Raw genomic sequence first — 23,803 nt, 5'->3', positions numbered from 1 at the left:
GTCTTTCCCGTCTAACGATATTGTAATTCCTAATTATTATAAACCCAGCCTACTCTTACCCCTCCCTCCTCCTTCCACTTCTTCTTTCCCAATTGCAATGTTTATTTAATTTTTGACTTCGGTGTATACACAATAAAATGTAAACATTATATTTATTTATTTATTGGACAATTTGTATAGCGCCGCTTTTGTGAGATATCACCTCAGGGGCGCTATATTGTAATAATCTACCTTTATATATAGATTTTTACTCTCCTGATGAAGGTGTATATATAATCTAACTTTAAACTTTATTAGATATAGTAACAGTTGTAGGTAAAGAATTAACACCAGTTGAAGTAAAATTTACACCTTTTAATTAAACCGACTGCTAATCTCATCGCCCAATTACCCTCATTTTATTCATAAACACGGGTACAATTAATCAATATGTAATAATCTATTATTTAAGTCAACTTTGTTATAACTATCTTTAATTGTGACAAACTAAACGATATTGATTCAACTTATAGACATTGACGGTTGTAACACATATTTAAGCACTGCAAGTCTCCTATGAGCTAATTATATTAGGTACGATAAGACATGTAGTCAATTATAGTGTTTCATTTGAAATAATCCATCACAAATAAGTAAAATTTCATTTATTCAAACAACTGTCATTCTTATTATGCGTAAATTTAGCATGTTATTATTAATTAACTCCTTCCTGTTTCGTGTTTTAACAATATATTTATATACTCACCCTCTCTCTGTGAATGTCCTAATATCTATCTATTAAATGTAACTGTTGTTAATATCACTTAAAATGAGCAACAATCAAGAGCCGCCCGCAGGGCCTAGCAGTTAAAAACCCGCAGAGCGGGTTTTTAACTGCTAGTTCTTTTATAATCCCGTTGTTAAATTGACATGCTGTTAAGGTTGTTGATGATTTGTCAGTGCTAGTTCTTACAGGGACTTTCAGAATAATTTTAAAGTTGGCTTTTTATAACAATGCATAAGTACTATCAAAATAAAGAAAATTATATTATGTACTTCCTTACCACTCTCTAGTCTTTTCAAAACGGCCACCTTAGCTTTCCTCTCCAACCTCAGAATGTCGAGTTGAATTTCATATAGGGCTGCCTTTGTGGCCCTCTCCTCATTAAGGATTTCCAGTTGGAGTTTAGTTAGGCTCAGTTGGAGTTCAGATTGGGCCGCCTGTGTAACCTTTATCTCTTTCTCCGCACTAAGGATGTTGCATTGCATAATGGCTTGGATATTTTGGTATTCAAGAATTTCCATCTGCAATGCTTGCCTCTGCTCTCGCATCTCTTCTCTCCTAGTCCCTTCCGTTCCAATTTTGGCCGCTGCGAATTTTTGCTGGTGGCTATTGAGACAAGGGAATGCATGCCTGGGTATTGAAGATGGGTCTCTCGACACACTTGGTATTGGCATCATCCAATTCCGGGAGATGGGTAAAGATAGTCGTGCATCCTGAAAGAACATAATTACCATTGTTCCAAATATTTCGCTAGCCGAGGCGTTTCTGTTAAGATGAGTAAAAATGAAAAATTATGTCTTTTTCCTGCTCCCAACGTTTTTTATTCTAGGTCATCCTTGTCGTCGCACGGCACACATATCGGCGCACACTGAGCTAATAAACGGTTTTGGGGGTAAAAAATAAAAACATTTTTTTGTATAGTTTTATAGTGATAATTTTTTTGTTTAAAAATAAAAATACATACATTTTTTAACAATGCATAGTAAAAAAATCCTTTTTTAAAATTATAAAGAATTAACCAACTACTTTTAAATTATTATAAAAAACTTTTTTTTAAAAAGAGGTAGTATTTAATTAAAACTTATGCTTTTTCTTACTAAATTTGCAGACCTAGCTGCTTGGCAAAAATAATATATCCATCTGACTATACTACAGATGATATTGAATTATCTGTGAAGACGATAGCATAGCTATCGAAGATATTGTAAAAAAAGTTTTTTAGTTCCTAGTTTTGTAAATCTGTACCTACCTATATCAATACTATGATAAAGAATTTTTTTCTAGTGAAATTATGAACACATGAATATTGTAATTTTGTAGAATATATTTCTATTAATTAAAAGAACAGTGATTTGAACATGATGGAAACGGATACTAGTAAGAGAGACAAACTGACAACAATTGAATTTGCACCACTGAAGCAGCCCAGCTCCTGGAGGTTTACATTAAACTTCACACTGTCCGGATATCTGCAGTCACGTTCTGAAAAAAAAAAAATTTTAAAGCAATAGCAACTCATGAAATGAAAAAAAATTAATATTCATGTTCATCCAGATTCTGGCCTTTGGACTAATGCAAACTGATTTTTTTTTTTCATAAAAGTGGACATTTTTTCATTTCTTTTAATATAAAACTTGAGATTAGGAACTATTGTATTACAATCTCCTCTGATGAAGACAATCTTCCCAATAAGTCTTACCATCCACAACATTAAGTACCAGCTATGGCCAGCGTACACAACTGCTAGCTGTAACCTTAACCGTTGCCATTATCAAAAATCATTTTAAGTACATAGCTCGCGGCGAGCTAAAGGCTGACAGTTGTTACCTCAAATCAAACATCGGCTCTATGCCGATTCGCCGTTACGGTTACAGTGGTATGGACATTGCATACTTACTATGGTTACTGTGTCTGTAATGATTACAAGCTAAATAAACATGCTCTATACCGACTCGCCGTTACGGTTACAGTGGTATAGACATTGCATACTTACTATGGTTACTGTGTCTGTAATGATTACAAGAGAAGAAGGGTACGCGGCTGAAGACTTTCGAAAGCTGGACATACTTTATAGAGCTAACAGATACTATAATAGTGCAAATTTGCTGACCCTATACAAATAGCAAGTGCACCCTAATGTTGTGTTTGGCAGCCACCTCTGGTCTGGACTTTACAAATAAACAAAAAAAACTATGTGCTAAAATGAGTTGATATTTTCCTCTATTCTTTGCAAGATTGCATTCTTTAGAAATGGATGTCAGTTAAGAATGGGATGTTTATTCTATCAGTATTTCAAAGAAAGGTTCTCCAAAGAACTGGCATCATTGATCCTTTTGGTATCGATACACAGCTGGACACACATCAAGTACCTGATTAACATTTGTAGATGTTTGATTCTTGCCACAACGATTTACTGGCATTTGTATTTTTTTCGAAAAAAATGGTGTTAAACATTATTCGATTCTTACCTGTGCATTTTGCGTTTTGCGATGAATCTGCTGCTATCACAGCTTCAACGGAGATGTAAAGAGGTGCACACTTGTGAATGTAATTAATATCTGAGCAGGCGTTTGCTAGAGGAATCTCCAACGTGTTGCTTGAAACGGACTCACAAGTTATTCCCTCGTTTCCGGTTGTTGTGTTAGCTCTGAAATGATAAATTAAAAATATGATATTAAGAATGTATTACCATTCCCATGCCGCTGTCAAGCTTTCTATTCATGACTTCATCTTTATTAAAATTTCTAAGGTCATTAAATTTTTAAATCTTTACCCTTTGTCACCAATATTCCCTTTGTTCTCAAGACTTAAATTCCTTTGCCTTAAAAAGACTTTCCACACACTATTGACGAACATAACCTACGAAGTTCTTCAATATACTTCGGTGTTTATGAGTTATTTGAAAAAAGTCAGACACAATTCACCTTCTAAGAATAATTATTTATACTTCAGGAAACGAATAATCCGATTTAGAGTTGAGAATAATTGGACGTACTTTTGCAAACTGGATCCAACCCACACAAGCATAGTTTTGAAATAGTTCAGTTGAAAAAGTCCGATTTAAAAATCATGTGTAATTATTTAATTGTCCTTATTTCTGTTACTCAGTAGAGAATTATGTGTTATTTCGAAATGTAATATGTAGGATTTACTAAGATGAAGGAATAACGAGATAATCGTTAAAATTGGCGTGGATCTTTTTAACAAAATGCCATTTTGTGGGTTGGATCCTTTTAACAAATAGATACAGATATACTTGATAAAAGATACATGACTGAAAGCAATTAAATTTTATGCCTTTTTATTTAGAAATATCAGAAAGGAAGATTTAAATGTTATAAAAAACAACAAAAGTTGCCAAATAAGTACAAGTTCACATCTTCATCCATCAACATTACTCTTCACCCTCGATATCAAAATCTGAACGGCTTGAAAATCCATATGCATCATCTTCAATAGAGTTTTTTTTAAATTAAGTTTGTATGTAGATCTTGGCGTCTTTTGGAATGAGAGGTAGTAAAGGTTTCAAGTCTTTTAACTTTGGCTCCGGTATTTCTTTGCCATTCGGTCATAGACGTATTAGCATTTCCAATGTTAGCACGGCATGACGGCGACCCCTTTTTTTTTAAATTCAACTTCAACAGGGGCTTCCTCGAACGGAAATCTCATCAAAATGGAGAAAGGTTTATCTTTCTGCAAGATAATTTCTTTAGTTTTCAACCATGTATCTTTTTTCACACATTGTTATTTTTCCATTCACAATATTCTTTCACAAAGCGACAAAGCATTTGAAAAAATGCGAACGGTTCATTTTATTGACCGCTAAGGGATTTTTGCATTTGCATGTCTGCTGGAGTGTATATTCTAGAATGCATCCTCAGTGCCGTGTTGACTCAGAGATGTGCTTTATTTCAAATAAATCCATTTCAAATGGAAATGCAAAATGAAAAATGGGTATTTTCCATTTTGCATTTTAAATGCTTTTCTAAAAACCTTTTTGCATTTTGCATTTCAAATGCTTTTCTCAATGCATTTTCCATTTTAAATGCTTTTTTGCAACATTCTTCCTACTATCTCCACTCATCTTTTTTTCAAAAGCCCCAAATATCAGTCGGTCCTCAACCTTGCTAGATAATTTACATTTTTCAAGTTGCTCCCTGGTAGGATCCCTGGCAATTGAGTGATTGGCAACATTAGTTCCGCGCAAATTTTTTGTGGTTTCATAATCTGAAGTCGTGGTGTTTTTGGATTTACCATCATGTAATATGTTTGTTCTACATTGATGTCCATTATTAAATGACAAAATTGTTTAAAAATTCTATAATTATTTTAATTGTTTGACCTGAGAAACCATTTTGCATTTTCAATGCACTTTGAAAATAGGTATTTTGCATTTTGCGTTTGAAATGCTTTTCTAAAAACCATTTTGCATTTTGCATTTTCAAATGGAAAAGTTTTGACTCATTTCCATTTTGCATTTCAAATGGTTTTGGGTACCCATTTTGCACATCTCTGCGTGTTGTATAAGAAATAAGTTTCACAGCACTTATTTTTTGTTCATGTATCTTGATCGGGATATTTTTTTAAATGCGGTCTTATATACCTCCACTTCATATTAGTCATTTTTTTGATTTTCATCTCAGTATTTTTGGAATTAGTATATTGCATATTTTTGTATGTTTCGTTCTTTTCTGGTAAACTCAAATTTCCTATTTCTGCCTTTTGACGGCCTACCCTAAATAATTGCCATTGACAAATATGAAGATCCATTTCATAAAAACATCACAAAAACACCTCCAGCTGCTCATTTTATTTGTTATATAAAGCTTTAAAAGATCCGTTGCATTTTACCGTGGAAACATGGATTTTTTATGTTAAAATAAGTAGAAAAAAATAAGAATAAGCAAACAAAAGATAATTAAAGAAAAATAAGAATATAATCTACTTTAACTAACATTGTGCGTAAATTATGACCTCAACAGTTCAAGAACAAGCTCTTTCTTAGAAACTGCAGGTTTTCTCATCAAATTAATAATATAATTTAAGATTTGCAATTAAGTTCCATGCTGATTGGAATTCGATGGAAAAATTAATAAAATAAAAATCACTCGATACATCCCAGTGGTAAATGGATCCAGTGAACTGGATCTATATTGTAAAATCAAATAAGTTAATTATTTCTACCTTTTAAATAACGCAACAGGAATCCTTGTGCTTTGGACCCCACTTTAATTTTAAAATTATTCTTGCAAACTAAATTCATACTTCTTGAATCTTTTTTGTAAATTATAAAAACCCGCCAACAGACCTTGGTAATATTTTACACAAGCATAAATTTGTACTGAGATACAATATAGCCTGGATCTAATTTGTAGAACATGGAGAAAAAAAATCTCTTCACAGTGGTATAGTTAACTCATTTTCAGACTGTTTGTGAGTTGGATCTAGTTTGCAGAACTACATCCAATTATGAAAGGATTTAAAACATTGTATTTCACATACTAATTTTGCTAATAATTAAGAGCTTGAAAATCGAACCTCGGGTTTTCAACTGTTCTGGAATAGCAGACCGTAAGGGTTCCATAACCCAAGCCCTGCAGTTTAAGTGCAGCTGCTCCATCCAGCCTGTAGAAGTAGTTGGGCAGGAGACGGTAGAAGTTGATGGAACCGGGAGTTACATAACCGACGTGAACGTTGTTTCCAGTAGATGTTGGCTTCCATGCCGAGCCGCATCGGGGGTTGATCAAGCGGCGAGCACCTGTTCAGTAAAATTGATTAAATACTATCTTTCTAAATATTATTTGCAATATTCAAGATAGCAATATTAACTGACATCCATAGATAGATCTGGATTGTTGGACAATAATTTAACGGTATTTTGTTGTAAAAGTATTTTGTTACTATTGTAACCAATCTTAGGATTTTGCTTTCATCATCAGATTTATATCAATAATATGTTTATCAGAGACGCTATCTAGGTTGTAAACAAATTATTTAGAATCATTCAAAAATATGGGAAAGATTAGTTACAAAATAATATTGTTGATTCTGAATTTGAAATATGATATCGACTAATATGACTATATGACCATAATTAGGTCCCAATGGTCGAGTGGATAAAGACGTTGACCCGGTAAGACAGAGATCCTGGGTTCGATTCCCACTTGAGACCGTTAACGTTTTTTTCTGTGTCTAGTTCTATTTCATGTTTTATTTAGATTTGTTAGTATTATCTTCTTCTTCAAAGATTTAAATCTAGTTCATTTTAATAACGCATATCATGCTTAATTTTAGGCATCCATTAATAAATTAGGTATAACATTTAAATTACCATTTTTCATTCGACTGAGAACATCGTTGATTTGCGATGCCGTATTTTCAATTCCTGTTGACAGGGCGAAAATATCTTTTGCTGGGTCCCTGACCAAAAGGTTGAACCTCTCCTTGCTTCCGGATACAAGATACAGGAATCTTAAATCTGTGAAAACAAGTAGTCATACAAAAACTGCTAATATAATAGTACATAATGAGAAAAGCATCTAATATCCAATGTTATGTAATTAAGGTCAAAATTGTGTTGCCGATTCAATTCATCGTCAGGATTATAAACCTTGAAGGGGCCTGGCTGTCTCTAAGAAACCCCTCCACTATTGCCGGTGTCGTGCCGTCTCCAGTTCTTCAATTCCTTAAACCTAAAGATTCAATGTTTGCCTCCACCATTCAGACCTATGTTTAGTCCCAATACTACTTCCTTCAGCAGGCTTATGATAGAGAATCTTTTTTTGCGGTCATCTTGTTACTCCCCTTCTAGTTACATGTCCTGCGCAAGAGAGCCACCCCAGTTTAAGAAATATCGATTGATGGCTCTAACTCTTCGATTCAGTGAATAATAAAAATTAAATTAGTTGAATAGTTCACCTGGTATTTCGTCTTGGATGACTCGAAGTTGTTCAATAGAGAAGTTGATGTCAGCATCGCTAACTATTGCCGGTCCGGCAATAAAAAGTACGATGGAAGATTTTCCTCCTGCCGTTGAGGTGACTGTTTCGTTGTCAAGGTTTTCCCTCTGTAGATCCTTGACGGTCATTAGAACCTTTGGAATGTCCAAACCCATTGGAACTGAAAAAAATAAATGTATTTATATATTATAAAAAAAATATATGCAAAGTAATGGAACATTAATACAATTTTTTTACAAGTCTTATGTGAATTTAACCTTGATTACTGCCTTTGTGATTGACTATAAAGGTGATAGCATTCTTTGGCATTTCTTTATGGTGTGATTCAGGCTATGATTTACACATGTTAGCAAAAATCATGAAATATTCAATTTCCACGCCCATATACATATAATTGCACCATGACAAACATAATGGTTATGAAAAAAATTAGGAAAAGACAGGCTCACTAACTGCTTGAACCATATGAATTCTGAGTATCTCAGCTTGCACAATTGCGAAGATGATGAATTTTGAAGAGTACTTATATAGTCGGTATTCATAGGTTTCCAAATACTGAGCCGATGCATTCGAAAATGGATCTAGAGAAGATCTTAGATATTCATACCTTTTTATTTATAACAGTATAATTTTAAGTGCTGAGAATATTTTCTTATCACATTTCCAAATTTTCATACGTACTTGACAGGTGAACGGATTCATTGTAAAGTTGCTGGAACGTGGCAGGGGAGTTGGTAGCATTCACAATAAGCTTCCCTTCCTTCCCTGAGATCAATGTGACGTTGGAGCCAACCGGGCTCACGTTGAGGCCTTCGAGTAAGTAGGTCAGAGAGGGATAGATGTTGATGTATTGCCAGGTCGTGTCCAACACAATATACACGTCAGTTGCAATATCTATTTTATTATTTTTCTCTAGAGTAGCCGATGCAGAGCAACTTAGGTCATTCAGATTGGATGCTGAAAGAAGAAAAAACAATTCAGATATATACAAACAAATTTTTGATAATCACCTTTACAATCACCTGTCACTACCTAACCACTAAGTCACTACGGTTAGAAGGTTTCCCCAGGAAGCTTACAGTTTTTTGTGTTGTCATAAGATCCCGTCTAGCTTTAGAACATTTTACAGGACAAAAAATAATAATATTAGATAATTAGGTAATATACATATATTGATGATTAGGTGTGTTTAGGGATCCAGGGTCCAGTCCTACAAATAATAACATTCATACATAAATGGTTACTAATATGTTTATATATGTTACTATTAGATTGCTCTAAAATATTGACACACGACAATTCCAATACTTTTATATACCTATACATATTATATAGATGTCACCTGTGACAGGTAAAAATATATATTTTTTTAAAAACAGCGCCATATGTTGGACGTAAAAGCAAAACGCGCTCTTGTTTCTTTATCTGCACAGACGGACTGAGCCACAGTAACTCATGGCGGTATACAGCTAGTATTGTAATAATATATATGTATACGAAAGGTGGCTCTATTTTAAACGAAGTTACTTTACTTAACAACTGAGGTTATTACTTACGAATGTAACTATTGAGGCTTGAAACGGCTCTGGTGGAGAAATCCCTGAAGCTCTCAGATTTCAGCGTAACCTGCAGAGGCATGGCCTTGTCCAGGACGTAGGAGAAACCGAGAACCTGGTTCAGGAGCGTCTCTGTGGGGGCCACATCTGTTATGAGGGACTTCCTATTGCATGCACGGATATTCTCGGTGAACACTCCCCTCTGCAAAAATTATTTTATTAATTTTCACATAAAATACAACTATACTGTATTGATTATACTGTCGTCAAAGGCAGCTATTGGATAAAAATTAGACATTGAACTAAATAATCCGAGAAAATGTTTACAATTTAATAGAGACCATTTAACTCATTTTGTTATGCGTGATTTTCATGAAAAACTGCAGAGAAATATGGAGACAGTATTTTAGATGTACGAAGTTGGTTATGTAGAATAAAACAGAGTTAAGCTGTCAATAGGCGAATTGGACAAGAGTAGAAAGTTTAGTGACATTATTATCAAATCAAATGTTTTTATTTACCTACAAAATAATGCCGAAAGAATCGAAGATGATTGTTGGAGACTACTGAGCATGGTTGATGAATACCTGCTTCTGCATTCCTCGGCAGAAGAGATGAGGTCAACGGAGAGACGCCCGAGGCTCTACATTGGCTCAGAGATCTGACGATACAAGAATCAATGATTACCTGAGAATAGTACATCTCCAGAAGCTGTGACAGCTTCATGGATGCAGCCTTGCTGACGAAGGTCTGTATGTTAGTGGCCAGGATGAGTCCATCCAGTCCTCCTCTGATCTCAGCATCCGTCATCTCATGGTCAGAAGCCTGGTTGAGGAAGTACCATTTGGGGGCCTGGGTGCTGTTCCATCCTCCGGCAGATCCAACGTTGAAAGCTCCCGATACTACCACAGGTCCCTGTCTCAGCGCAAGTTCCGCCAAATCACCTGTTCAAAAGCATTTTCGATTTCAGAATTTATAATATAAACTCTTTTGATTTTTGAAACAACATCTGAGTTCAAAAACTGTTCCTTGCAATAAATTATATATTTTCTCTTTGGGTGTTTCTAATACCTACGCTAACTGACAAAAAATATTGCTCCAAAACTATTAATTAATTTAAATAATATAAGACATTATGATAGTGCCGCTGAGAGCTGCTTTGTCATCACTCTTTTTGCTACATGCATTATTATTTACATGAAGGAAAAAGAAATTTAAAAGGACCAATCAGCTGTATTTATTTCAATCATAAAATTTCTTGTGTTAACTGATGAAATATATGTAATAAAAATATAAATTTATAATCTAATCAGGAATGCCTGGATATAAATACAAAAATTAAACATCAATAATTGATCTACGATTATTGGTGAATACTGAATAGCATCATATTGCATCATCAGAAATAGACAAAGGTCTGTTGAACATTCCGTTAGATTTTTCCCTGACGTAACATTCCCAAAACAATAGGGCATGTAAAAAACTACTGGGTTTAAAAAATAACAGTACGTAGGTGTCTTAAAATAATTAATGTAATATGTACACACCTGCAAGTGTTGCGGCGAACTTATTATCAACAGTAATAGTAGAGATGTCGCTCATATCACCGCTCTTTGTATCTACCAGTTCCCTGATGGTCACCTTCTGGGGGTTCAGTCCAGCAGCTATCCCGGCAAGCAGGGGCCCCACCGACACGGCCCCCCATTGGGTCTGCACCACTCCATCTTCCACCGGACATTGACTCTTTGGCGTGTCCATTCCTTTGGCATACACTCCGATGGGCACATCCGAACTGACGTCATCATCTGGGTTATCCGCTGCCATTCTCAGTTGACCCTTCGTGTTCATTTTATCCCTGAAATTTCTTGCTAAAATGATTGATTTTTCTTCTAATCATTAATGATTGTAATACATTTCAGGAAGCAATTTAAAATTGATTTCAGATTTCTCGAATATTTTTTTATTGTAACTAATCATGGTTTGCTATTTCTAGTCTCTATAGTAAGATCCTGCAAAAGTAGCCATGCAGATTTCAATATTGATCGGTTGTAACATAAGTGGGCAAATTTCCTATATACATATTACATATTTTATAGTTGGGTAGTAGGTTTTCAATGGATATAGGTGCATACATAGATATCTGATATGTAATATTAATTAAACATTCCCGGGTTACGAATAACCTGACAATATTTGAAAATCTTCTACTACCATCATGGTAAGCTGAAAATGTTGCTTGTGTTGTGATGGAGGACATAGCCAGCCGAGGAATTGAACACACTACGCCTGGGTGGGACCCAAGCGCGATGTCAACTTGGCCACCGACCGGTTTGTGTTAAGTTTACAAAAATAATATTTACTCTTCTCCTTAACCCTTCAAAGAAACCTAGGGGTGGTTTTTAAGCACTAAAAACTATACTAACTAGTTATAGGTATGATTCTTGCGACAATGCATGCCTGTATGTATCTGTCAAGCAGAAAAATATTTTTGCTGACCAATTTTTTTAAATTGAATTTCGTAACCACCTCTTTACTGCTCTGTAGTATCCCTATGTCATCCCCGAGGCCACCGTCACCCCCTATGGATCTCTCCAGCGTGCCCAGGAGGCCATAATACTGGGTACATACTTTAATTTTAAACAAATATTTTAGCTGTAAAAACCTATTTTGACACGGTTGATCAACAAATGAAAAGAGCTTATCTTTTAGGTGCTTTTTAACTGTAGAATTTGCAGATTTATACCTAATAAGTTGTTACTATCTACTTACAGAAGAAGAGGATCCATTACTTCCACATCGGAAGTTAGCCGTACTGCTCGTGGAAGCCTTTGTGTTCTGTATTGAGACAGTTTGTTGCACACGGACCCTTCATCGCCACGAACCTGCTTTGCAATGGAGCTGGACATCATGTGGTGGAGACTGCACTGTTAAATGTAAATGCATTTGTGACATAGGGATATTTAACATTGTCAAGTTATTGGAAGATCGAATTAAGAGAATTTTATACCCTCCACACAGCATGTGCGATGTTAACGTAAAATTAAAAATAAATGCTAGAACAAGTGAAAAAAAGTTGGGTGAATTACTTATTGAAATCCAGGTATGTATTATTGTGATTAAATGTATAAATAAAATAATGAAATAGAATTTTTTTAAATCCTTTATAAAATTAAATATTGAATTCATACCATACCACGGGTATTCATAAATATATCTACAATGAAAGTAGGTGTTTCTCCGGCAGTTTTTTGTAACTCTCGGTGTTGACTTTTTATTAGTGATAGATTATAATGAAACTTGGACAGCCATTCAGGCAGTGTCCTAACAGGCGGTAATAAAAATTCTCTACCCTGACCTTGGAAGCAATAGTATTTATCTATCCCTAAATATTTGTATTATCGACAACTCTACCTTACTGCTATAACAATGCTGAATAACACCTCATACTAATATATGGGATGCTACAGCTATGGGGTTTGGAAATAACCATCTTTTTAACTGTTAAAAAATAAGACAAGACTCTCTATGTTTCAATAAATTTTTCAATTATAAACAAAAGGTGTATTGAAACGCAGGATGGTAAAACTAGTAAGTATATTTTTGTAGATGAAGTAGGACGAAGAGAACAGCTGTTCTGGTTGAAGTTTGGGAATGTAATGAGGTTTCGGTTCAGAGCCTGGTCCATATTATGTAGAAAGTTGTAGATGTCACCCTCATGGGCTTATATTATATATATAATACATATATACATAATGTGTCTGTTTAATTTGAAAATATTTGTAATATAATATTATGGGTTTGAAATATTTTTTTCCTTACTCTTTCAACAGCAGTCAAAGACGAATTAGGGAATTGGGTAGCCGAACCAGGAATCAGGTTTGTCAACAGAATCTTGTGTTTATGGAACTGGAAACCTCGAGGGCTAAAAGGCACCACATTAGCTGAGGCAGCAATATTAGCTTTGCCAATGCCATCCAACCGAAATCTGAAATTCACAAACACATGCATTCAAAAACCAATTATTGAAATTATCGAAAAATAGTCTTAACTGCCTGCCAGACTTTTCATAGTACTCAGATCTGGCCAGTAAACATGGTTAGTACCATTTTAAGCAACATTTCAATTTTGAATGTTGGTCTTTCACCAGGGCGATGTCAAGAGTGTGTAGAGCTAGCACTCCACACAGAGGTCGCTGTTCTGGGAAATTTGTTTTGATCTAAGATAGAAATGATGATTTACCAGGAAACAAAATGTGATCAATTTACTTTTCTTAGATATCAACAGATTGTGAAATCTTTGTTTATCAGCAAAATTATATTGTTTATCGTTAAATCAGTGTCACGGATTGTTTGATTTCCACTCTCGGCTTATAAAGTAAAATATAAAATGACAAACAAATTAAAAAAAAACTTAAATAGCATACCTGTGTATGAGACTGATAACTAGGTTCCTCATGTCCATGTTTCTCCCATCGTTATTGTTTTCCGCTTTCCTCACTAAGTCAATCAGCATGTCCATTGACATGGGGAGTTCGTAGTCCTTCTGAATCAGGATGGAATCCTGATAACACTCCATCAAGGATTCTGGAATTCTCGTCTGGGCATTTTCCTGTGCTTTTCCCAACGCGATCACTGACAGCAAGAAAACTAGCCTAAGCCCACTGTAGATACCCATGTTTCTGAAATAATGTAAAAATTACTCTATGTATAAATCATTAAACTATCAATTATTATTATTGTATCATATATAAATTATCATACTATCAACTATTATACCATATTATTGTAACAGATGTATCTTCCCAAATAAAGAATCGATTGTGATACTTGAAGTGAGTATCTCAGATGAACTCAAGTATTAGGCCTCCAATAAAGAATTTGTAAACGTGACTTTCAAAAATCTGGGCGATCTGTAGGTCGGAACAAGTAGATTTGTTAACAGATCAATCGCCATCTCTAAAGCACAGACAATGCGTAAGTACCTATACTGTGTCAGATGACTTGGTATATATCAGTCTGCTCAGAGGAACTAGTAACATTAGGGATGATCTAAGATTGATCCCCTGTCTTTAGTGTGATATTTGGAGTTTGTGGGACAAGAGTGGAACATCCATTCATGGGTAGTTAATAACACTTAATAGTTCAGTGAAGTTATCAGGGACATAAAGCTTAATAAGTTCTGGAACATCAGGATTGGTCTTTCTTCCCCAGTTTAATTCCTTCCCCAACCTTTCTCATCAATATCGCTAAGTATTTTAATATATTTAGTAGTTGATACATTTGATGGAAAAAAATCGTTTAGCATGCAAAGAAATTTTCTAATATATTTTTCGATTGTGGCACCTTGGAATTGCGTTAGTTTCATTGAATCATATTAGGGATTAACATGTTTTATTGGCGTAATATGACTAACAATCTTTTTAACGTGCTGTAGTTGATGTTACAAAGAATAATTTGTTTTGGATTCTCAGTAAATCATAAAGCTCTTGATTTTAAAAGAGATTAGGTAGGAAGAGACTGTAGATAGTAAGTTTATAAAGTTTTACAGCATAAAAAGATTCTTACCTGATACTTTTTATTAAAAGAGTATTTACTATGGAATGACAAATTCAATTACAATATTAATTCTTTGCAAATCAATATGAGCAACCATCAGATGGATATTATCTGTAAATAACAGAGATAACAGTACCTACCTAAGTGATAACGCTCCCTGTGCATGAATCACCAGGAATTTGACGAGGGAGTGGTAACTATATTTAAGTACTTGTTGCTCAATGCTTTATATTTTTTATGATAAAAATTTGTATATTATTTGAACTACACTTATAATGTTATTATATTAGTTACGAGGAATTATGGTGAGGTTACATAAATATAAGCATGTTTATGGGGAAGAAAAGTATCATAAAGTAAATGTGTGTATTACAAACTGAAATAAACCTTCATAATATCACTTCTTGAAGGTGGTGGTAAATACTGGAGATTGAACTTGTTATTTGGGTTGGTCGAATATTTTTTTTCTTATGAGCTCACTTAATAAATAATCTTATTTTTAAATGTATTCTATTTAAAAAAATATATATGTACCTAAAACCTGAGGTAAATACTGACCCTTTCAATAAGCATAACTTGTGTTGAAAAGTAAGTCGATTACATACTGTAAAGGCTAAATTACACCTGCCGAGTGCTGGCCGAGTCAATCGTTTTGCTACTCGACCGACAAGAAGAGACAGTGGACGAGTCAGTTCATTGAGATTAATTTAAAATGCTGTTAACATGGTTTCACGATGGTAGGTAAAAGAGAAAAATTAAGAGAGCTTTACAACAACAAACGTAACACACTCCAAAAAATTATAAAATTAGACTTTTCTTTTGACCGTGTGACTCGGTCGATCGCACTGATTGAGTGGAGAGCGGGTGAAGCGCCGAGTTGAATATGCAGGTGGAGGGGGTACTTACTCGACCGAGTCATTGGGTCTTGCTTCTATCCACTGTCTCGACTGAATCGCTAGCCCGCTAGTATCCTGAGTACTGACCGTACTGATAACATCAGGCGAGCACTAGACCAAATGCACTGTCTCGGCCGAGCACACGGCAGGTGTAATTCAGGCATAAGTATTAAACCACCGCCATCTTCTATTAATACAGGACGTGTTGCAGAAAATGAACTTAAGAGACTTTTGCATTCTGTTATTATACATATACATAGTAGTATATTTAGTATAGGTTAGTATCAGCGATTAGTGCCAAAGGCCGCTAAACCCAGTGCAAAAGTCTGAAAACAGGTCTCTTTAACTATCAGTTCATTTTTTACAGCACTGTCTGTAGCGGTGATTGAACTCAATCTGACTGATTGCTAGCCGAGCATCCCACCCACCAGGCTATCGAACACCTCTGAATATATTATTTGTACATATTTATACATAAATTGGTAACACAAATTAAATATTTGAATATGATTTTAATCCTTTGACTTCTGAATATGCAAAGTTCAAGTATATTTCCTGTGGAGTTTTTTTCTGAATTAGCGTATCAAGTAAAATCTAATTTTTAAAAATCTTTCTAATCATGAACACGTCAAGTGTCGAAGGTTTACTACTAACAATTAAAATCTGGACACATGCACTGAATTTTTCTTTTTACCTTTGACTGCAAGTATATATATTCTGTATACAGAGTGAAAGGGACTGCCTACTATCATTGGGCACAGTGGAGTCCCTAACATTACCCATTTTAATATTTTCTCCTGAACTATTTAGTTGATATGTTTTTTAGTAAGAAATAAGTCTTATTTGCAATTATGACAATATCTTGTAACTAATTCAACCACAGATAAGTAATTTAAATTCATTAAATTCTAGAAAACGTATTACAAAAATAGATAGTGACGTATACATAGTGAAGTGGGTATATACAGGGTGTCCGGAAACTCTTAGTACAAGCGGGAAACTGGTGAATCTACATCATATTTGGAGTCGATTTTGTAGTATATTTTTTTTTATTTGAGCTTTCGTTATCGAGTAAATCGAGTTCGAAGTTGATTTTTTTTTTTTTTTTTTTAATCAAATTCTTATAAATTATTACTGAAGATCAAAGTACCCAACTAATTAAAACTATTTGAAAGTAAAACAAATGATGAAACTCGGATTTGAAGCATTATTTTGAAATCACCCTTCATTTAACCCGGTGTAATCATAAAATATTTCTGCTCTGCAGGGTCAAAACATCTGTTATTCAACCCTAAACACCAGAAAAAACTTTAACCCTAAAATAGCCGAAAAATATATTTTTTTGGTTTTTTTTTTTTTTGAAAATGCTCAAATCAAAAAACTTTATGTTTTTTTGGGTTCCCCATGTGGTGTAGATTCTCCAGTTTCCCGCTTGTACTACGAGTTTCCGGACACCGTGTATACTTTGGATGGGGAGACTTTGGTGTGTTTCACAAAGGAAATAATGATTGATTGAAAGATAACAGCTAATCAATGTTTACTTCAAGGAAAGATAATAATTTATTGCATTACATACTAAGAATTTATTCTACGCATCTTTACTTGAAATCAGAAGGCATGCTTTTGACTTCTCTGTAAATCAGGAATGAGCAAACTTTTTACTTATGATTTGTTAGTTTCAACTACCGAGCGCAAGGATTTTAAATGTGTAGTGGTTAGTTATTAGTTATATCAAAATACAAAAACACAAACTGTCAGATTTATTTCAATATATATTTTTTTTTAATTAATCAACATATTCACACATATATTGTCATTATTACTTATAAAAATTTGTAAAATTTTTTTTTTGTCTTAAATATGTACACAACTAAATAAATCACAATTAGTGTTTGCATTCATAAAACCAAATGATTTTAACTTTAATTGATTTTTTCTGGGTACTTACCCAGAGAAATGTTTGGAAAAAAATTTAATATTTATAAGTTTATTTTTAAAATGCGGGCGTGCAATGATTTCCTATGACCCTCCTGTTGGCCACTACTGATGTAAATAGTATTAGGTTGGTTGATATGAATTGTAGAATGTGGACCATGGGTTAGTTGCACAATGTGAGATAAGACATGGCCCAAATGTTTTCTAAGCAGGAAAACCATAAAGATATTTATCATAGCATAAGCACACCTTTTAAATTTTATCATCAAGCTAGGTTTTGAATATCTGTGAGCAGTAAAATTTTAGGCCTCAACCTTGGAATTTGTAAGGGATCCATTTCATGGGGATACCACTGTAACATAACCAGAAGACACCAAACTAAATGAATAGCATTCTATGGAGGGTTCCTCACCTTGTGTTGCCATAATTTGGTGGCTGACATCAGCATGTTAACCAGTAAAATGTACAGCTCTGTATGGGGGCTCACTCACTCGGACACCGTGGAAGCCCAACTGGTTGTGCCACCGGAGAAATAGAGCTTTAATAGTTTGGCACTAACAAGGAGTAGCTAAACCTATACAAAATGTCAGCCAAAATGTCAAAATGGAGACAGTAAGTAACTACCAACTACTCTTGTCAACGTATAATGTCAAACCTTGCAGATGGTAAGTAACCGCAAACTACGCTTGTCAAAGCACAATGGCATTTCAATTAATTTTAGCACTAATTTCTGTTTCTGATTTCATCACGAGGGTAATCTAGGTGGCTGGAGTATAACCTCTTCCAATAAAAGGGGCTCAGGGTCATATTTCGTCAATGGGCTCAGGAGTTATTGTCGATTTTTCATGTGTACCAAATATATTAATGTGTGGGTAATTTCATAATTATATTTTCTAACAGGTATATTTCTTTGTGTATATTTTAATAATAATATAATAAATGTTTTATTTTCAAAAATATAAAAACTTCAAATTTTTATTTTATACTTTCATTTTCACTTCCTTCAATTAAAATTCATTTCGATGTTTCACATCTGCCAGGCGTCCCGTGACGGCTATTTTTTTATAAATCTGATGATTGACAAACATTTAAAGATGTAGTATCTCCCTCCAATTCTGTTTTCAAGATTTAATTATGATAATGATTAGTATTGTGCAATATGGCGACAAAAAAGCATAGTTCGAGCAAATTTATTTAGTTTAGAGTGGAGTAATCTTTGATTTTAAAATCTTTGAGGCCAAATCTTTGATTTCTTCTTTTATAAATATGTGGATATAAATGTTGAATGTAAATGTAATTTGATTTGGCACAAGAAAAACACTGGGAAAAGTTGAAGATGGCCTTCAATAAAGACTTAATTGGTCGAAGGAATGGGCAGTTGGGACCGTTGTAAGCAAACTAATTTCGTTCTTTAGATGCTCAATGGTGACCAGTGACCATTCTTTAATTAACACCGTCTCTGTTTGGTATGGCTAATGTTGCAGTAAATTAAATTTAGTACACATTTGGGACATCAAGCAACTTTGTACTTTGTGACACACTATGATAAATATTTCCTCATTTCTATAAAGTGGAGTAGAGTACTTCAGATTAGTTACCTTGCAATGATTTTCATAGATAAATGTAGGAATGCAATTCTCGGTACCAAACGTGTGCAACGCCCAAATTAATCCTGACCTATTCACTACTCCACAAAATCATATTGACTGAAACAAAACACAGTCGGCGGTCAACCGGAGACTTATTATGCAATTATTTCTCATCAAGAGCTTTGGAGAAGATTTACCTCACAGACCAATTGAAGAAAGGATTATACAAATCGATACATATTGGCAATGTAAAATAATCATTTTCCTTTTTTTCTTTTTATATGAAACCACAAAAGTCCCAACTGCTCCCAACCATTTGGAGCCAGTGAGACAATGTCATCCCCAATTTGATGTATTGTGAGGCTGAAGGTCTATGGAGAGGTTAATGGATAGGCACATAAGGAACGGGGCACTGAGAGAAAAACCCCTCCACGAGTTGCAATTTGCCTATGAACCAGGTAAGTCGGTCGACGAGGCACTGCGTAGGTTGGTGTACAAACTAGAGCAGGCACAGGCACATGACTAAGGAACTGGCAGTAGGACTCTTCCTGGATATAGAGGGAGCATTCAACTACACCACTGTTAAATCCATCAATGAAGCGGAAGACTGAAATGGACTCGACAAAACCACCAGAAGGTGGCTGAAGAACATGCTATCAAGCCGGATACTTACAGTGACAAGGGGTGAGGTGAACATCAGAGTATTGGTGACACGAGGGTAGCCACAGGGAGGGGTGTTATCACCCTTGCTGTGGAGCCTAGTCGTGGAAAACCTCATCTTAAAGCTCAACAACAGGGACCTATATACACAAGGGTATGCGGATGACATCACAACCATAATAAGGTGTTGGCAATAGTAGAAGAACTACAGAGACTTACTAACTAAGGAGAACAACACTGAAAACAGTGATGGCCACACTCAACCACATACAAGGACTTGCATGCAGAGGAATCACAAGAGTCATGCGAACCACTCCAATACTAGCAATGGGAGTGCTGATGAATCTACCCTCATTAAATTTAGAAATAGAGGGGGCGGCGATGGCGGCACCTTACGAGCGGGAGCACACAGAGAGCGGTCAGAGTTCTGCGTTCTAGTGACCGTTGACCGCTCAAGAGTTCCAAAGCACACAAGCGGTGTTAAAATTCTCGCATTCTAGTTTCGTTTGGGTCTTTGCATATGCAACATGTCACTAGAAAGTTCATCATCCGATGAAGAATTATTGCTCTTGTGGAGCTTAGCAGCTTCTAAAAAGAAAAGGAAGTATTGGATGCACCCGATCAACATAACGCGAGAAGAACAAGGCGAATTTTCTAGTATTTTTCAGGATTTACTTAAAGATGAACAACGATTCTATTTATTTTCGAATGTCGATTAATAGTTTTAATGAATTGTATAACATCATTCAACCCGATATCGAAAAACAAAATACTGACTGGAGGAACTGTTTTTCATCAAAAGAAAGGCTGGCTGTATTTTTAAGGTATGTATTTATTTATTAAGGATAAGAAAAGACATTAGAATATTTAGAAAGAATAACAAAATATACGAATAAATAATTTACATCACTTAAATCGTATAATAAACTCCTTTCCCTAACCAATTCAATTAACTTTTCCGTGTTTGTAACCTCAGACATCGCGGCGTTTTGGCGTTCTCTGCCTCGGCGGGAAAAGAACTCTAGAACGCGACGTTCCGTTTTGAACGCCGCGGTCTGACTGCCCGCTGTGTGCGTTGTTGTTATAGTATCAGTACATTCTAATGAACGCCGAACGCGGAACTCAGAACTCGGAACTCCTGACCGCTCTCTGTGTGCTCCCGCTCTACAGGTTACAATGATCAATTGAGAGGTGAGTTGCCCAAAAACAGTCACACGAAGATCGGACGAATACTTAGGGCAATTAGTCCAACAGCTGGAATGAGGCAGGATAGCAAACAAGCTGAATACTTCTTCAGACAGCAGTTTTGAGTAACATACCCAACGAGGGAGAAACAGGACACGGTTCCAGGCCCAACCCACAAACAAATTAATCTGGTTTACAGAGGGTTCCAAGAGGGAATTAAGTAAACCTCTAGGATCACATTGCACTGTATTTCATGCTGAGATGGAGGCCATCTTAGCCCGTGCACAGGAGAACACGTGTATCGGGTACAGGAATAAGAACATAGGCATATGCTCTGATAGAGAAGCAACCGATGCGACTCCAGACTGGTGATGAAATGCATCTACCTTCTATAAAATAACCCTGATCTCGGTAACAGGACAAAGGAATTGAGGGCAATGAGCGGGCTGATGGACTAAAAAGGAAAAGGGCAAAAGCACTACCTGCAGGATCCAATCCGGCCGTAGGAGTAGGCACTGGGAGGAATGGGAAAGGGCATCCGGAATGAGGCAATCCAAATTACAGTGGAACCTCTCATAACACGTTTAATTCGTTCCAGACTTGTTATGTGAAACACTCGTTAAGCGACACAATTCTTGCCATACAAATAATATAAAATGCATCAATGGTTCCATGCCAAAAAGTAATCTTTTTTTTATGTTTATTCAAATTAAATTGCATACTTATAAATTGTTAAGGAGCGTAACAACCCGGAATGCAATTTCGATATGCCAAAAACAATAAAAAAAAATCGATATAACTAGTTTATTATTTATGAATTTGTGACAATTTTCATTCTTTTTTACTAGAAACCTGTCTAGCGAAATTTGTTTTTGTCGATGCTTCAAAATTTGGTGAAAATGTAACACAGCATTATCATTTAATAAATGTGTAGAACGCACCTCCTTATTGGGGTGGTGCTTTTCAATGTACAATGCAACAGTTTCCCATGCTTTCAGTATTTCTCTTATTGCGCCAGAATCATCCACTAACAAACTCTCCTCCATAACTTCTTGCAGGGAAACACAATGCAACTCCATAAGCTCTTCAGTGGTGAGCTCTCGACTGTGCTCTTCCACAAGCTCATCAATATCATTGTTATCCACCTCCAGTCCCATGGTATTGGCCAAAGACACAATCTCGTTGACTGTCTCCTTTCAAACCCCTCAAAATCACAAAGCTTTTGACTAAAGCTTCCACCAAGCAAAAGTGAAGATGCTCTCGGTAACACCCTCCTTCGCCTTTTCAATCATCTTGAGGTAAGTAACAATGTGAAAGTGATTTTTCCAAAACTCTCTGAAAGTTGGACTTGTCCTTTCAGCCACCTCAAAACAACGCTCGGAGAGTGTTTTAGTGGAGAGTTTCTTAAAGTTAGAAATAACCTGCTGGTCCATAGGCTGGGGTAGTGGATCATAGGATCTATTTTCTTAATTTTATCCTTGTTCTTGAGGATAGTCCAATTCTTTGATGTAGACCAATTGAATGTGCTTGCTAGATCAGCCACACTCATACCTTCTTCACGCTTTTCAAAAATTTAAGGTTTTATTTCTACAGTTAATTTTATTCTCTTATGGCTGTCTTCTTTTGGTCTTTTCTTCAGGGACATTTTTGTAAGGGTTATTAAGCTTTGCACAAAAAAAATTACAAATAATGTCTGGACACAAGTTTGGAAAAATGTGTAATCATGTGCTAGCAGAACGAGTGCTAACCAAAGACTGATCCACTGGCGCAGAAGTCCCGGCTCACAAGTAAGTGACGTGAAGATGGGACTGCCCTTTTTGTGTCACTCGTTATAAAAAAAAGGGAGCATTTTTTTCGTCATCTTTGCTCGTTTTGCGAATTACTCGTTATAGGAAGTGCTCATTGTGAGAGATTCCACTGTACTCATAAAGGGACCAGACCCAAGGCGAACCAGACAACTACTCAATATGGATAGAAACTCACTGAGGGAACTGATAGGACTACTAACGAGACACTGCCATGTCAGGAGACACATGCAGTTGTTGGGCGTGGAAAACACCAACAGATACAGAAAATGTGAAGAGGATGAAGATACTCCAATTCTCCTTTGGTGCCAATGTCCCGCCCTGTTGGGAACATGGCTCAGATACCTGGGAAGACACATTGTAGAACCAGAAGACATAGCCACATATCCATTGACAACCCTGGTGAACTTTATAAAAGGGACCAGCTTACTGTTAAAGGAATGAGGTTAAATGGGAGATAGCACAATAAGCCTATTGCCTAAGTGCTCACAATAAAAAAAGAGGCTGAGGGTAGAGAGGAGGGAAAGGAGATGTGGAAGAGGGAGGTGAATGAGTAAATTTTGAAAAAGGCAAATATAGAATAAAATTAACTTGTGAACGCCTGTTAATAAGGAAAACTAAAGTAAGAATTAAATAATTCTATATAATTGTTTCTTCGGATCCACCCATTTTACCAAACACTTGAAAATGACTGCCATATTGGGAGATAGGTTTTATAAAATATTATTAATAGTTTACATACCTTACAAATATTATAAAATCTTCCACTAGGTCGAAGAACTGCAATGTTTAATGCACTTTAGCATCACTTTAACAAAAACTCTAATGGCGTAACTTAAACCTCGTAATACTGAACTTACAGTCAGAAATAATTATTATGAGCAATACCTTAGCACCTTT

General features: G+C 35.5%; 1 protein-coding gene across 3 annotated transcripts; it reads right to left on the bottom strand.

The window, feature by feature from the left end:
• Window positions 1-1,694: 1,694 nt before the first annotated feature.
• Window positions 1,695-23,803, bottom strand: LOC149425247 (uncharacterized). 3 transcript variants are annotated; one of them, XM_089651035.1, is made up of 13 exons: window positions 23,646-23,803; window positions 13,702-13,956; window positions 13,098-13,263; window positions 12,048-12,202; window positions 10,826-11,133; window positions 9,966-10,222; window positions 9,279-9,480; window positions 8,404-8,679; window positions 7,682-7,882; window positions 7,095-7,241; window positions 6,302-6,521; window positions 3,232-3,410; window positions 1,695-2,245 (listed from the first exon to the last, which is right to left on the bottom strand). In XM_089651035.1, exons 2-13 carry the CDS (start codon window positions 13,950-13,952, stop codon window positions 2,100-2,102), a joined length of 2,508 nt encoding a protein of 835 aa, XP_089507161.1. In that variant the 5' UTR covers window positions 13,953-13,956; window positions 23,646-23,803; the 3' UTR covers window positions 1,695-2,099. The 3 variants fall into 3 exon arrangements, with proteins under 3 accessions (XP_089507161.1, XP_089507162.1, XP_089507163.1); XM_089651036.1 differs by having other exon boundaries at window positions 23,651-23,803; XM_089651037.1 differs by lacking the exon at window positions 23,646-23,803 and adding an exon at window positions 14,054-14,099.

Source organism: Hesperophylax consimilis, chromosome 3, assembly GCF_061612785.1.
Source record: "Hesperophylax consimilis isolate HC1 chromosome 3, BYU_Hcon_1.0, whole genome shotgun sequence".
Lineage (NCBI taxonomy): Eukaryota > Metazoa > Arthropoda > Insecta > Trichoptera > Limnephilidae > Hesperophylax > Hesperophylax consimilis.
The sequence above is the reverse complement of the archived record's forward strand: the minus strand, read 5'-3'. Positions and strand labels throughout refer to the sequence as shown.